Source organism: Stegastes partitus, unplaced genomic scaffold (assembly GCF_000690725.1).
Source record: "Stegastes partitus isolate 25-593 unplaced genomic scaffold, Stegastes_partitus-1.0.2 Scaffold677, whole genome shotgun sequence".
NCBI classification, from domain to species: domain Eukaryota; kingdom Metazoa; phylum Chordata; class Actinopteri; family Pomacentridae; genus Stegastes; species Stegastes partitus.
In genome coordinates this window covers 339,249-354,507 of record NW_007578408.1, presented here as the reverse complement: position 1 = coordinate 354,507, position 15,259 = coordinate 339,249, and the positions used below count along the sequence as shown (strand labels likewise).

The following is a 15,259-nucleotide window of genomic DNA, read 5'->3' as shown; positions in this document are numbered from 1 at the left end:
ATGGATGGATGGATGGATGGATGGATGGATAATGTATCCTGATTGAAATGCAGTGAAGAGCACTGCTGCAATCCACCAGACTCTCTTAAAGCTCTTATTAGCTTTACTCATGAACATGACCAATTAAGGAACAAACACCTACGTAAGTATTGAATAATGGATAACGCAATTCAGCAACACTTGCTCAAGTCTGAGGGGATGACTTCTTCTAACCCTGCAATAGGTGTGGCTGTTGATCAACATTATGAACCACACTGAGGTGAAGTTATACAGCTTTATGCTTGTCTCTACTTGTTGCAGAAGCTCTGTAATTGTTGTTAACAGACAACCAACCATAAACATTGTCAGACTGGGTAAACCACAGCATGCTACTTTGACCATATCCACAGCTGTGACCGCTTTAATTTTAAAACTGGAAAAGTTTCCAACCCTTTATGATAGATGCAGAGGCAGGGCAGACGGGCGATGGTGTCTCCCTGTAGCAGCTCCTCCAGGCAAATTGCACATTCTCCAGCATCCTTGGTCAGGACGTCCTCTGTAAGGCAACACACATCACACAACAGGAATTAGTAAGAGTCATTTTACAGATTATACAAACAAGGTCAGACCTACTGGCACCCCCTGGATGCTTCACTGTAAACTGCAGAAAAGCATGTTCTCTCAGTTATATTATTATGGTCATTTGACTCAACTTAGCTTCACTGCTTAAATGTCACTGTTATACTGTATTACTGTATTGTATTACTGGTATTGACATCTTTGGTAGGAAATTTTATAGTTTATAAAAAATTTATATGATCAATAAATGCGCATAAAAACAGTAAACATTAAGGTAATCTGACCAGTTGTTCTGACAGGAATACAAGACGTTTTAACTAAAGCATTTTCACAAATTTGTACGTTAAGCATTTTAGATTTCATGGGAATATTTACAACAATTCAGATTTTTTACAAAAGAAGGAAAGGACATGAAACTGAACTGTGATAAAAATCTTTAGCCAGAGATCAAATTGTTATTAAGAATTATTCATCACAAGCAAAAAGAAATATTGTAACTGAAATCAGTAGATGAACATTTTCTCTGACAGTCAGTGGAACCCAGGTTCACAGTCTGTTGCACGTTAATAAAACTAATGGATTTATGCTTTGGTCCTGGGGAACAAGTAGCCCTATTTGAGCTGGGTTGTGACTTTCCACACACAAACTTACCTGCCGCAAAATATTTGATACTATGGACACAGGGAGAGCAATGTTTAAAATATAAATATAAATCATAGGTATACACATGAGTAAGAAATACCATATATACAGTGCATAGACTATATATTCTTTTATATACACTGTATGTGTGTGTGTGTATATATATATATACACACACACATATATACATATATATATATGTAAAGACAGAGAGAGGGAGAGATGTACTATATACACAATATGGTGTATAATAGTGGTATAAATAATATGAAGAAATGTGCATTTATCACATATGTCACTACTAGCTATACTACTATTTCCTTGGTAGCAGCAAAACTAGTTGATGTAAAGTTTACATAGAGGAGTACAGGCTGCAGATATAATGTAACAAAAGATCACAGAAACCTGAACGTCTGCTACCTTCCTATTTTTATTGTTTAGTCATGCTCAAGTTACAATTCTGGTATTTCCAAAAAGGTCCGAGAAGGCACCACAAACTTATTAATGTGCTCTAAAATCTTTTCATATTAGTGTTACTATGCTCAGTCTAGTGCTATGGGTTGGATGGGCACCAGGAAAACGCCACCTCTGCCAACCCCTGCTTACAAGTCTGTGTGGTTACCATGTGCATGTGTGCACCTCTGTGTGTGTGTGTGTGTGTGTGTGTGTGTGTGTGTGTGAGGGGTGAGTTTGTGTACACGTAGAGCAGCATTCATCTTGCCCTGCTATGAATAGCATTGGTCTGGCTCTAAAGTGGAAGTCAGCATGTGCACCATTAAACCCATCACCTGCAGCAAAACACACAGAGTCATTAGGACTGGCCTTATGTAACAGTGGATTAACCCACATAGGCCTGCAAAAGCCTGTTATTATGGGCTGCAGCACATGGCATCCAGCTCAGCTGAGGGGAAAAATAACGTACTGACAGTCTGGTCAGTCCGGCAGGCAGAGGAGCACAACACCCATACATATGCAGACACACACTTTGTTAAAAATGTAGTTTTGACGCCAGATGTTTGTTTTAGTTGCAGAACATTATGGTTCCTCACCCCCATCAGTGCACTGCAGGAGACAGCTGGACTACGGTCTGTTTGTTGCACCAAATGCTTGCAACGTGTACATTGTGGTCGAGTCCGTCATAAGTTCTCTCTTTATCTTCCCAGCACATGGGACAGAATGTGGTCAAGCAGTAGAAACAAAACTAAAAAGAAATGATTGTGCAGCCAACTTCCACAAGTTTTTAGACTTGCAACATTTCAACCTGTATACATTATAAACTGAACAAAAACCAGACTGTTCAGTGAACAGCTAGAAACAACAGCTACACCTACCTTTAGGAGACCACTTGATAAAGAATAGCACCCCTGTCAATGACATATGTACAGAAAAACACACCATGGCCTCACAAAAGCACTGTGTATGTGAAACCCCAAACATCCCACCAACCTCAAGGGTCTTCTGGTTGAAGCTGATACAGACACCGGACATTCATCATCAAATGTTGCTTGCAGGAAACTGCAGATGTGGTCGCTGCACCTGTCCCCATTTGATTGTTACTTTCATTTTAAATCCTTCCAGAAGACCATTACTGTGGATTGCACTGAGAAATGTCCTGTCCCATGTTAGTGGATTTGCTTTTTAAGATGTTGTGGCTTTTACTGGAATTGCATAATGGTCAAATAGCATTAAATATTGACCCTGTCGATGCATTCAGTCTAAAAATACCAAAACTGGTATTTTAAAAAGCCCATTTTTGGTTACCTTACAAAAACACAGACAGCAGGGTCTGACAACGGGTAAAAAAAAAAAAAGTCTCGCTGATCTTTGAGCTCTGTACAGGCCCCAGAAAAACAGATCAGGGATCAGAGGGGAGGAGGAGCTTCAAAGAGCAGCCTTTACTACAGCAGACTGACTTCTGAGCTGTACTTTCTGTGTCTATGGTGTTTACTAGAAAGAGCAACTCGGCTGTGACATTGTCATCCGTCTGTTTCACAGCAGGTCACATATCAGAAATAGGGTCATGAAGCATCTCAGGCTCTATCACGCAGTTCAGTGAAAACACATGCAGACAGGTGGGAGCTGTGACGTTATGTACACACGACAGCTGCTGCTTGTGTGTCATGGACAAGCACAAGATATATTTAGAGACCAGAGGTGTGTGTGTGTGTGTGTGTGTGTGTGTAAATAAGCAGCGTTTCAAGGCCAAGCTGCAACACATATTGACATTAAGTCTGGGGAGTTTTCAGGTGCGACTTCCTGTTTCTGCAGGCTTCACACATATTACAGTGACATAGTTGATATGTGACTAATGTGTGTAAGACTACATTATCGACTTAATAAATAAATTTTTGTTCTTTCTTGTTTTTTTTTTTTTAATGTGTGTGGGTTGTAGTTGAGGGCTTTTCTTGGACGGCTACAAGCAAACAAACAAGAAACAAACAATCTACATACAAATCTTCAGGGTCATGTGAGTCTGATGTGAGATGGTGAGTGTGTGTATGTCAGCGTGTTCAAGCTACAGCAGGCAGAAATCTGAATTACACACACACAGACACACACACACACACAGATAAAAGATAAAAGGTTAATCATGATAAAAGGTTTCATTTCAGCCAGTATTGATGATTGTTGACTGAAGTTTTAATGCCCTTTCTTTGTCAGCAACCAGGAAAAAAACAATAATAATAATTTTAATTTAATCATTGAGCCTGTTTATGAAGGCAAACCAGTAATAGCCTTAATGCTAAAACAACAAGGGAAAACATGCCAGGACCAGGTATCACTGGATGGGACACTACACCGATCTCCATGCGTACATATGAAGTCGGTCAGGCCGTGGAGCACGGCTGGAGGGAGGTTGTTTGGATGAAGATGGTGGCACACACAGAGTTGTGAGTATTTTTGAACCGTGAAGCCCATCTAGAAAGACTGATTCCTGCTGGCTGCAGCCTCTAACCAGGGGAGGTCTGACAGAGGAGGCAGGAGGTCCAGGTTGTTGTAAATGAGCATGTCTAACCTGTTATTCTTATCGTTTATTAAATTATGATAGGCTGGTTAAAATCCAGGAAGGGATCACGCTTGTTGTTCATGCGGTGCAACTTTGCACTTTTGTTATAGGCAGCGGTTTGCATTTAATGCATTTAAGTGAAACTATCGATTATTACATATTGCTGTTGTTTTATTGCCCAGCCCTTAGTTACATCATTATTTCCATTAAACTTTTTTCCTATACATTTTTTTGCAGTCTTGTACAAATGTGCTGTGGCTTAGGTGCTTGACGCCTATTTGATGTCTTTCTGAGAACAAGAGAATTACTCTAATTTCATATTGTATCCGTCTAATGTACAGTATATTCGCCAGCTTTCTAAGTTGTATTTTGCATCTTGTGTTGGGTGGATTGAAATATTTACACCAGGGTCACAACTAAGCAACAACAGCTATAAAAAAAAAACTAGTACAATAATAAAATTGTTGGCTTTTTTCTTCACACACATGCACAAGAATGCAGTTGATCCTGTTTATTGTTCCCACACAAACTCACAGAAAATTACTTTTTTCATTTACTCACAAATAAAATCACTTTTTGGAGATGGTGCACATAACTGTTCACCATTCTCACACATCGGCATGCTGGAATTTTTGACCACTCTTTATCGTGAAGTTGTGAATAGATAGCCTCACATTATCTTCAAGCACCATTTAATAAGATGCAACATTCACAGTTGAATCAATGACTGCAAGCTGCCCGGTCCTTGAATCAGCAGAGCAAACCATCACATTTGCAACCCGCATACTTCACAGTTAGTGTGGCATTCTTCCTCTGCACCAAACATGTCTGTTACTGTGACCAATCAATTTTATCTTTGATTTGTCTGCCCATAGCACAAGATTCTAAATGCCTAGGTCTTTGCTTTTATGCTAACTGGGAAACTGTAGTTGTGCTCTAATGTTCTTTTTGGAATTGAAAGGCTTTTTCTTGCATGCCTCCCATGCAGGTCATGTTTGTGTGACCTCTTTCTGCTTGTAGATGCATGCCAGTTCCAGGCAAATTGGTAGTTATTTGAAATCTAAGGAAAATTACGATTTTTTTCTTTTTTATTTTACAAGGAAATCATTTATTCCAAATTTGGAGATAATTTTAAATCCCTTGCCAGACTCAGTGGCATCCACACCTTGTTTCTGAAGGCCTCAGAGAGTTTTTTTTTAAGACCATAGCACGATGACACCACACTTTGAAGAAAACAGCAGCACCTAAACGTCAGGGGTTTAAATATTACAGGTTAAACCTGTTTCCCTGATGAGATTTTAATCACTGGCATGATGATTAAAATCTGTCCTGATGCTGAAGCCCTGATTCTAATTTGATGGATTTGAAGGTGTGATAAATGTAGGGATGTACTTCTTTCTGTTTCTGTTTTTTCTTAAATTGAAATTATGAAAATGAAACAACAAAAAGTCATTTTTACATGTCATTTGTTTGAGTGTATCACCTTTACCCATAGGCACTGTTTCAAAGAGGATCATTTGCTCGTCCCAACGTGTTCAAAAAGCCACCAATGTCCAACAGTTTTTCACGGGACTGCAAATCTCTTTAATCAATTTTTTACTTTCTACAGTCTCTGATATGATGGTGGTTCACTGACATTTGATTTACTTTCTCTATATATTTTTTGACACTTGTCACTTGTTTAAGAGCTACTTTTATTTAAAAGGATGATATGTAACAACTGTTCTTCTGCTCCAGCCTTAAAGAACGGCTAAACTTGCAAGGATGTAGACTAATGCAGTTTGTTGCAGTTTTGTGTGTTAGCATGCTAACATTTGCTAATTGATGCTAAATTGAATGAGAGCTCAGGATTGTCGTTAGTTTTTCATGTCTCTGGTGATAATGATATTGGAACATCAAAGTTGTTACAGTTCATACTGTGGGTGACTTGACTGCCTGAAATAAATTACACAATGCATCTAGTGATTATCCATGTTTCACTCAAAGCCACAACCGTTATGGTGGTTGAGGGCTTATTCTCTGAAGCTCATGAATATCAGGAGAAAAGTCTGTGCCAGTCGATCGAGGTGGGATATTTATGTTTATTAAACTTCAAGAAGTCCTCACAATGATTGCTAAATTTTAGTAAAAGCCTAAAGTGGCAATATGCTCATGGCACTAGAGGAAGTCAGAGGAGCTCGAATGATTCATCCTCTGAGGACCATGAAAGAAATGTGATCTTTGTCCAATTACTGACTGACCAACTGACAGACAAACAGACTGCCTGCTGTTGCTCCATGTTGTATTTGTAGTGAAATGCTCATTTACTTGTGACCTGGAATTAGATAACATTTGTTACGGTACTTCTTCTATGCTGATTGTGTTCTCCATATTGCAGCAAACTGATCAGAGCATGAACATCATATGACTGATAGAAAGGAAGACAGAGAGGAATCTGTCCCAGCTGAACAGGAAGTCAGTTTACTCAAAGAGGAACTCAACTCAGCCCTGAAAACACTCAGCTGAAAGGGAAATGTGTGTGTATGCGACAGCTGAAATGTCTCCAGACTTGAGTCTCATTGTAAAGAGGAGGAATAAGAAACTCAATACATTTTCTCAAACAAAGTCGTGGCATGAAGACACCAGAGATGCTGCTGCTGCTGCTGCTGTGCTCATGTTCCTTGATGGTTGTTAAACTTCACTCCTGTCATGTTTCTATACACACGCTGGAAGTGAAAGTGGGTCATCGATGCCGAGAAACAAGTAGAGGATGAGGTGATTTGAACTGAACAATCTTAAAAACAGAGCCAATCCCTGCTGGTCCCATCACATTCAAACCACAGCCTGAGGATCGGCTTGACATGTATTTAAATTTTTACCAACATGTGTGCATAGACATGTATCTGTGAAAGGAGAAGCTCTGTTCACATACTTGGGCTGCAAGGTGAATCGGTGGTTAGCACTGTCGCCTTGCAGCAAGAAGGTTGCCGGTTCGCGTCCTGGTGAGGACATCCGGGGTCTTTCTGTGTGAAGTTTACATGTTCTCTGCAGCATGGGTTCTCTCCGGGTTCTCTGGCTTCCTCCCAAAAACATGTTGAGGGTAATTGGTGATTCTAAATTGTCCGTAGGTGTGAATGTGAGTGTGCTTGGTTGTCTCTCCAGGGTGTCCCCTGCCTTCACCCTAAATCAGCTGGGATAGACTGTTGACTCCTTGATCACTAGTCATCAATACTGATCCTGGAAAAAAATGAAATTGATGGGCTTTTTGTGTCTTCAGAGTGTCTGCAAATGTCACCCCCCAGAAACAGCTCTGGGCTGTGAGGCAATTTCACCCTATTGACCAAAGACACATGTCAACTAACGAAGAAAATATTTTTTTTCCAATCAAGTTTATTACAAAATAAATGTCAATAAGTGCACAACACAACACTAATTACTGTTGACCACAACAACAACAGAAAACCTTCGAAAAGGCCATATATGTAAATTAAATATATTTTTGTGACTCATGGTCTGTGGCCAGTCTAACAGAATCTAATGAAGCATGAAAAACTTTTTGGGCAAAAGAGGACAATGAGAAACTTTTGGGAAGAGTATGACTCCACCTGAAAACACTGTATGGGACAACCAGGGATTAAACTGAATACGCCGCTGACACACGGGCTCATTTAGAGGCTACTGACAGTGAAGTTTTCCACCAGAGAGAAGTAACACAAGTGACACAAGTCAAAGTGTAAAATGCTCCACTCAGCACAATTTCACCACTCTTTAATGACCAAATGTAAAAGAGCTTTATCAAAATGTGAAATCACGCTCTACAGACACACCAGAAAAAAAGTGTAAAATTTGCAGGAAAAGCTGATTGTATCTTGGTACCTATAAGTTCACATGGTGAGCTTTTTTTAAAAAATTTTTTTAAATGACCTTTAAAAGTCCGTGTTCCGGCTTAGCAAAAGGCAGAAAGGCTCAGCAGAGGATCCAACAAAACAGCCCTTCCAAAGTTTCCCCCGGTCACATTAAACGTGGTTGTGATATCATTAAATACATAACAGATCTGTGATAAATACAAGGAGAAGCTGCCCTCAGGCAACCACAGCTTTCGTCTACGGTTTTGGAAATATTACAGGAAGATTACACAAGATTTCACAGGGAAGCAGACTGCAAAAGGAGAATCTAGTTACATAACCAGAGAGCTGTGATTGTCTAGTTTCACGAGAAAGTTAGTCATTTTTGGAATGTGACAGTGATGATCGTCTCCAGGATAATTATAAGCCTGCTGGAGGGCGGAGGGAGGGTGACATTAAGCTGATATATCTTGCATATCTTCTTCCATGAGACATTTTTTTATGTGCTTCTTTTAGTTATTTGGCATGACAATACTTTTTTTTTGTTACATACCACACCACAGTCATGTTTGTAATGACAGATAGTTTATGCCACATTTACGGTTTATCAGTGATTGTTGTGCAGTTAGTTGTTTTGCATGCTATCATACTATGGAAGTAAAAAACAAGTCTTACCATTGTATGTCACTCTGGGTTTGGTTAAACACAAGACCAGGTGAAGATCCATCTCATCTGACGACACGAACTTGGAGCACACAGGGCACTTGAAGCCTGGAAGAAAGAAAGGAAAACACAGCAGCAATGAATAAGAAGTGGAGGGTGGGATGTGTGGAAAAACTCAGAGGAAGACTGAATCCAAGGGTCAAACTCTAATAAAGTGACAAACACCAAGTTATTTCTTCTCTCTTCAGCACCATTTGCTGAAGTGTTGTTGCATCTAATTTCCTACTACGACTCCCAAATTGTCCGGTCTTGTGAATGTGGAGCTAAAAATATGAAATGGTCACCATTTTGAAATGCGCAAAACAAAGAATTTTAATTGGATCGTTTAAGGTGTCCTGAAAACACATTTTGAGACGTTGTTTGTTGTAGTGACTGAGGGGAATTCTGAAGAGGAAGTACTGGCTTTGGCTGGTAGAAACAAACTGAAACAAGACTTACAGATCATGTATTCTTTATCATTCCTATGAGAACGTTTGTGATCGCTGATGTGTTTGCAAAAATCCTTCTTCTGTTGTTTCTCCAGGCTGGAATGTGCCTCGAGTACATAAAACTTTTGCAGTGGATTACGGAGAGACCAGGCTGTGTGCCAGCAAGTTGGAAAAACTAATTAGCTAACAGGCTATTGAGTTTGTTTGACTATGCTGACAGTCAAATTGTGTAAATGTTTAATTATTAAAGAAATTTGTGTAACATACAGAGGACACACACACTGTAGTGGTTCACTCGCTGTGTGTATTTAATAATCAAAATCAAATCAAGTTTATTGTCATTTTGCTGTACATACACAGTAGCACAGGCGAGATGAGAGAACGTTTATTCAGGATGCAATAACTTAAAAAAATTTATATAAAGAAGTGTTTGTATATCTGGATCAGCAGTTCAGCATTCTGACAGCTTGTGGAATAAAAAAATAATAAATAAATAAAAAAATGAAAAATACAAATAATGAAACCAGACAGTTAAAATCTCGTTAGCCTCTCTCCCATGGCTGCGGTGAAATCTTCATTTATTCATAATGAAATGCATTTCCTTGCGTTGAATCCAGTGGGCATACTCTGTATATTATATGACTTTAAAGACATGAAGCTAAATTTGTAGAGACAAGGCATTAGGCACAGCCTTAGCATGTTTGTGTAGTGCCTACGTCAAATGAACTGAAAAAAAACTATGCAGAGTTGTCGCCCTGCAGAGAAAGTATTGGTGTAAATACAAGTGAGGGTCATCTGATAATTGGAAAGTAGACTAATTTAGAATATTCTTTTTGAGCAGAGTGTAATAGCAATCTTCTACAGAGAGTGTTGCATTGTGGATTTTTTTTTAAGTCAGTCAGCTAGCAAGTGATTCCAGCCACTGAGAAAGTGACCTGCTGACAAACTGAGCACTGACTTTAGTAGCCAAACACTGTCAAGTGTGAAACGACTACCGGAGGATTAGACAAGTTTTCAGTCGAATAAAATCGAATTTCCTTGCATAAGCCCACCAAAACCTAAAAAGGAAGACCCTGTACTGTCAACATAAAAAGAAAATCATCATGTAGTGAGACAAATACCTCCTGATTTGCTCATAAAAGCTCACAAAATCCATTTATTATTCATATTACAGCAGTGTTTTACATGACATACCAGAGGGAGTGTGCACACTGAATAGCAGTGACAGTGGCATAACACAGTAAATAAAAGGCTGTAGGTTTAATCACTATTACACTATATGAATCAGTGTAAAGACACTGATTCATATGAAAGGCTGCAAATACAAAAACAATGCTCCAAACAATATGCCCCTAAATATTTACAGTTACAACTCAGGTTGTAATTATCTCTCTGTTTCTACTTCCATCACAATTATCTTGTCACAATCTCAGCCAGAACAACTAATCCTGCAGTTTCCACTGACATCACCCTGCCCTTTGTCACAGATTACCTTCAGAGCAACTCTGCTCTGTCTTCCATCAGCCACTGGCAGAACAGTTCTGCAGCAGGGGGCAGAGTGTCACATATCACAGACAGGTGATGGACGTCAGACCGAGGAGTGTAAATGCATGCATGTTGTGTGTGGAGCTTCCTACATTGTTAAAATCAGTCCGCATGCTGGGATACTGACCGGATAAATAGATTAGTGCAGCCAGAAGTAGGCTCTCCATTGCTTGTCTGACCTATTTCAGTGAATCACAACACTCACACACAAGCAGGACGTCATCTCTCAAGATCTCCTCGCCATCTGCTGACAATTAGGAATGTACAGTCTAGGTGTGTTTATACGAAAGAGAAATGAGGATGAATTCCAGCTCTGCATGACTCCAGCAGTCATTGTGAAAAATGCTAAACCCAGAGCTGTGTCCTCCTCCCTGTGAGGCTGTGATGACTCATCCAGTAAACTGTATGGGATGCTCTCTCCAGTAAATTAAATTCCTGCTTGCGTTCTCATGCATGTCTTACTGAGGCCATACCTGCTGCTGGTCGCATTAAAACGTTGGCTTCTGAAAGTCTATCTCTCCTAGAACAACTCACACACTCTAGAGTATGCATGTATGTGTGAATGACACAACTGTTTATAACCATGGATGCATATGTTTTAGCTTTGTATTGCCCAGCAGCAAACTTCTGCTGTGGAAGGATTCATATGCAAAGAATTAATGAAAACAAATAGCGAATTAAGAGAACAAAGTCAGATGATCTGAAACATCTGCTTCTTTGAGGTGCAAAGCCATAAATTTCCAAAACAACACTGAAGAGAGGTGAGAGGTTTAGATGATGAGACAATGGGAAAATTATTTATGAAGTGCACTTTTCACGCCATTCATCGGGTGAGGATGTTAAAACTCATCACTATCATCATTATGCTGATAGAAGCATGGGGATAGAACATGTTTATAACAAAAAGATCCTTTCTGACTACTGCTGGGTTCACTGAGAAGTGAAAGAACACTGTCAGAACATGACTCTGATGACATAAGAAAACCTTACAATGTCAGTTGGCATGGTTTTTGTTTCATTTCCAGGATTAGGTGGGCTTTGGCTTGAGGAAATTGGCTGATCCCTTTGTCTTATGAAACCTTTTCAAAAATTTACCGCCTGAAGATATAGATACTTTTTCAGTTCATTGTTGATTTGCTTAGATCCATATATGCCCATCATTCTGCTACTCCAGGAACTCTATTTGGTGGAAAGGTTGGTACCCTGACTGGTCTCAGTCTCTGCTTTGTGCAGTGCATCATTTGGCTATGTGGCTATGCAACTATTCATGTGTGTATCTGTATAAGTCTTAACTCCAACTGATGCCCAACACTGTAAAGCTGGACAAATCTACAGCAAGAAACAGAAAGGCCCCTTCTGACCTCTAGGAAAATATTAAGCTGACTGTGATGTCTCTGTTGAAACTTTTATATGTATGCTTTTGTTTCTGTTTGCTTACTCAGTCTTGTCATCTTCAAAATATAATGGAACCTTTTTGCTCATGTGCTTTAACAGAGTTGGGTAAGGAAGCGATTGGTTTGGTGGGAGCGCAAACCAGGTGTAGTGCATAGGAGGCACAGAGTGAGTGCAGCTGAGGCTGGTTAAAACCATGAAACTGGCCCACTAAAAACAAAAGGCACTTGGACTGCCTTATGTCGAATTGTCTCCATTGCAAAAGACCAGTTGCTGTAGTGCTTTGTTGACAGCAGTGCAAACATAAGTTGTTTTTTGTTTTTAAAAAGACTCTGTCTTACTAAATACATGTGCTGTTTATGCAGAAAGCTGCTCCAAATTCTGATGGGATCATTTATTCTGTGTGCAGTTCACACAGTTAGCACATGGGGGTGTAGGTCAGAAGTTTTTACTGAGCACTGTTTTCGATTTATCATGTTTACGTTGTGATAATAAGGATGGTTGAATAAGGGCTGGGCATGACAACATATTATCCCTGTCAATGCATGGGTAGCAGAGGTCTGTCTAAATAATGTTACAGGGGCGCTGTGCCCTCATACTCCAGGCTTGCACCCTCTTACCAAAATGCCAACTGAACCCTCGTAACACTTGGGCAATGTTCTTACATGCTGCCGTACAACATGCAATCTTCACGAAAACGATCTTCTCAGCTGTGAAAATATCCCAGCACCATCACAAGACAATGTATCTGATCATCAAAAACGTTATAATGACTCCAGCATGTTCCAATTGCGGTAGATACACCATTAGATGGTGCAAAAAACGATCGAAATTGGCGTTTCCCATGCCAAGGTGCCATATTGTTTTGGTGTTAGCTGCTCTCGCAAGATTTCATATGGGTTACATGCAAGGTCAGCTGACCTACACAGCAAGATTTCTCGAGACTGAATGACCTTTCATCCACTGGTGCGGGAGCTTTGACAGAAAAGGTCGCGTCGCGAGCTGTTTTTGTTGATGCCTGGGCATTTATAGATGTCATCCCACGGCACAAAACAGAAGAAGGCAAAAGTCTGTCCGGGGTAGAAGAAGATGACTTCTTTTTTCATCAAGTTTCATGAGCTAAAATTTCTCTCAGAATGTCCCATTTAAGCTTCAGTTTTTGAAAGGCTTTGCACCGCAGAAGGGGGCAACTATTGATCTGCGGACATTCGGTCCCAATTAATGACGAATATCCCGAATATTGGGGGGTGCTGCACGGTGGTGACGGGTGAATATTTCTTGCGACAGGGGGTGGGCACATGGTGCGCTCAGGCTCCGGAGGGGGCGTGACGCACAGGCTGCATTTAGCTACTAAGTCCAGTTTCTGTGTTTAGGTTAGCAGTGACAGCACCGTTTCTGCGGCGGCAGCAGCAGGGGGCGGTATTCAGAGATCAAGTTTGATGTCCCAATTCCAGCACAGCAAACGAATAGTCGGCTATTTGGCTATTCGGGTTCAGCCCTAGCTCCCTCATACAACTTTTTTCTAGAAAAACCTCTAGGTAGTAATAAGTTACATGTACTTACGTCACATGTTTTTTATGAATTGTTATATTTGCTTAAGTAACTTTTTGGAGAAAAAAAACCCAACAACTTTGAAACTTACAACTCGATGTCTACATTGATTCATACTGTACATGTTATAAGACAGACCTGCAAAATGTGTTAAACAACAGAAAATAAATGTAAAATACTAAAAAAACAAAACAACGAGACAAAAACTTTACACATCACATTTTTAAAATAAAGTAGACATAAAATACAAAAAAATTATTGTCACTAAGAGCAGCTAATGATTAGGTCAAACAATGATGAAGGAAATGGCTCCTTATAGGCTCCATCAGTGCTGAAAGCAAAAAAAGTACTGGTGTAGCAGTGTGGCAGATGAGCTAGCCAAGGTGATCTTAACTGCAGTACAACAATGCAGTCATCCCTTCCTTCATTTGGCCAGTTTAAAAAATTGTGACAATGTGCCTGGTTTCCACTAGACTTAAATGATGGAAAATCCAACACAGAATGAAATGTTGGAACTGGAGTATTCTCCAGAGTATTCTGTGACGACAGATAGCTACAGATTTTATCAAGTGTCCATATCTATCCAAGCTGCAGTGTAGGAGATAGGAATGGTTACGAAAGTCTCAGCTCTGACTTTTAAATGTAGAGGCCTTGGGCCAGTCAGTGGTTTTTAAAATGTCACCAACATCTGATCAGTGGAGTCTGAAATATTGTGTCTTCTGAACGAATAACTTCAGAGAACAAAAAGTGAGCTTACGCACACCGACATCCAGATGAACAATGCTGAGAATACCAGACCTTGGGAGTCATATAGACAAATAAAAAGCTGGATGAATTCTACATTTAAAGGAACCTGTCACAACATGCCTGTACTTTCATTGTGATGCAGACTGCTGAGAAATCCGTTTACTGTCAAGCAGACCATCTTTGGGGTAATGTCATTTTTAGTCTTTCTTTTCAAATCCCTTATCTTGGTATGAGTCACTGACAGTGGATCTCTCATCTATAAAAAGAGTGAAAAAACACAGACTTAATAACTGCAAGAATAAGAACTTTGATTTTAATAAATGAGATGAGGTTCCACCACAGGGCAGCTGAGGTTTGTTCTATTTCAACTACTGTTTATCCTGAAAGTGCCCTTCAAGAGCTGAATTAAATCATGTTTGATACCTCAAATGCTGATGGCGCAGAAACAAGACAAAAGCAGAATTCATTATCTGTCCAACCTGCATGACAGTAGGTTGGACAGCTTCAGAAACACCGTGCCACCACAAATTTACGGGGTGTCTATGTCAACCATTCTTTTCAACTTTCCACCCAAGAAAAAGTCAAAGGCTTACCAAAGTCATGAGGATTTTAAGGGGATGGTGAATGTCTGAACAATATCTCTTGGACGTTGACAAATTGCTGGAAGAAGCTAAAACTCGGACCTGATTGTAGCACCAGAGGGAAAGCCAAAACATCATGAAAGTTATTAGATACAAAGCTCTAAGAAATATCTGTAACAACTTCCATGTGATAGTTGTCAAGACATTTCACCCTAAACCACAGTAGTGACGGTTCTTGTGGAGAAGTCCTGGGATCTCAGA

General features: G+C 39.9%; 1 protein-coding gene across 2 annotated transcripts in view; it reads right to left on the bottom strand.

Annotated features, from left to right (window-relative positions):
- Window positions 1-212: 212 nt before the first annotated feature.
- Window positions 213-15,259, bottom strand: part of znrf2b (zinc and ring finger 2b) — a 36,297-nt gene continuing 21,250 nt past the window's right edge. The window contains exons 2-3 of one of the 2 annotated variants that reach the window (XM_008290504.1): window positions 8,707-8,802; window positions 213-535 (exon numbers count right to left, since the gene is read on the bottom strand). In XM_008290504.1, coding sequence (XP_008288726.1) covers window positions 369-535; window positions 8,707-8,802 — 263 coding nt within the window. In that variant the 3' untranslated portion in view covers window positions 213-368. Of the gene's footprint in view, window positions 536-7,404; window positions 7,520-8,706; window positions 8,803-15,259 lie in introns of those variants that run through there. The other variant, XM_008290505.1, reaches the window with a different exon arrangement.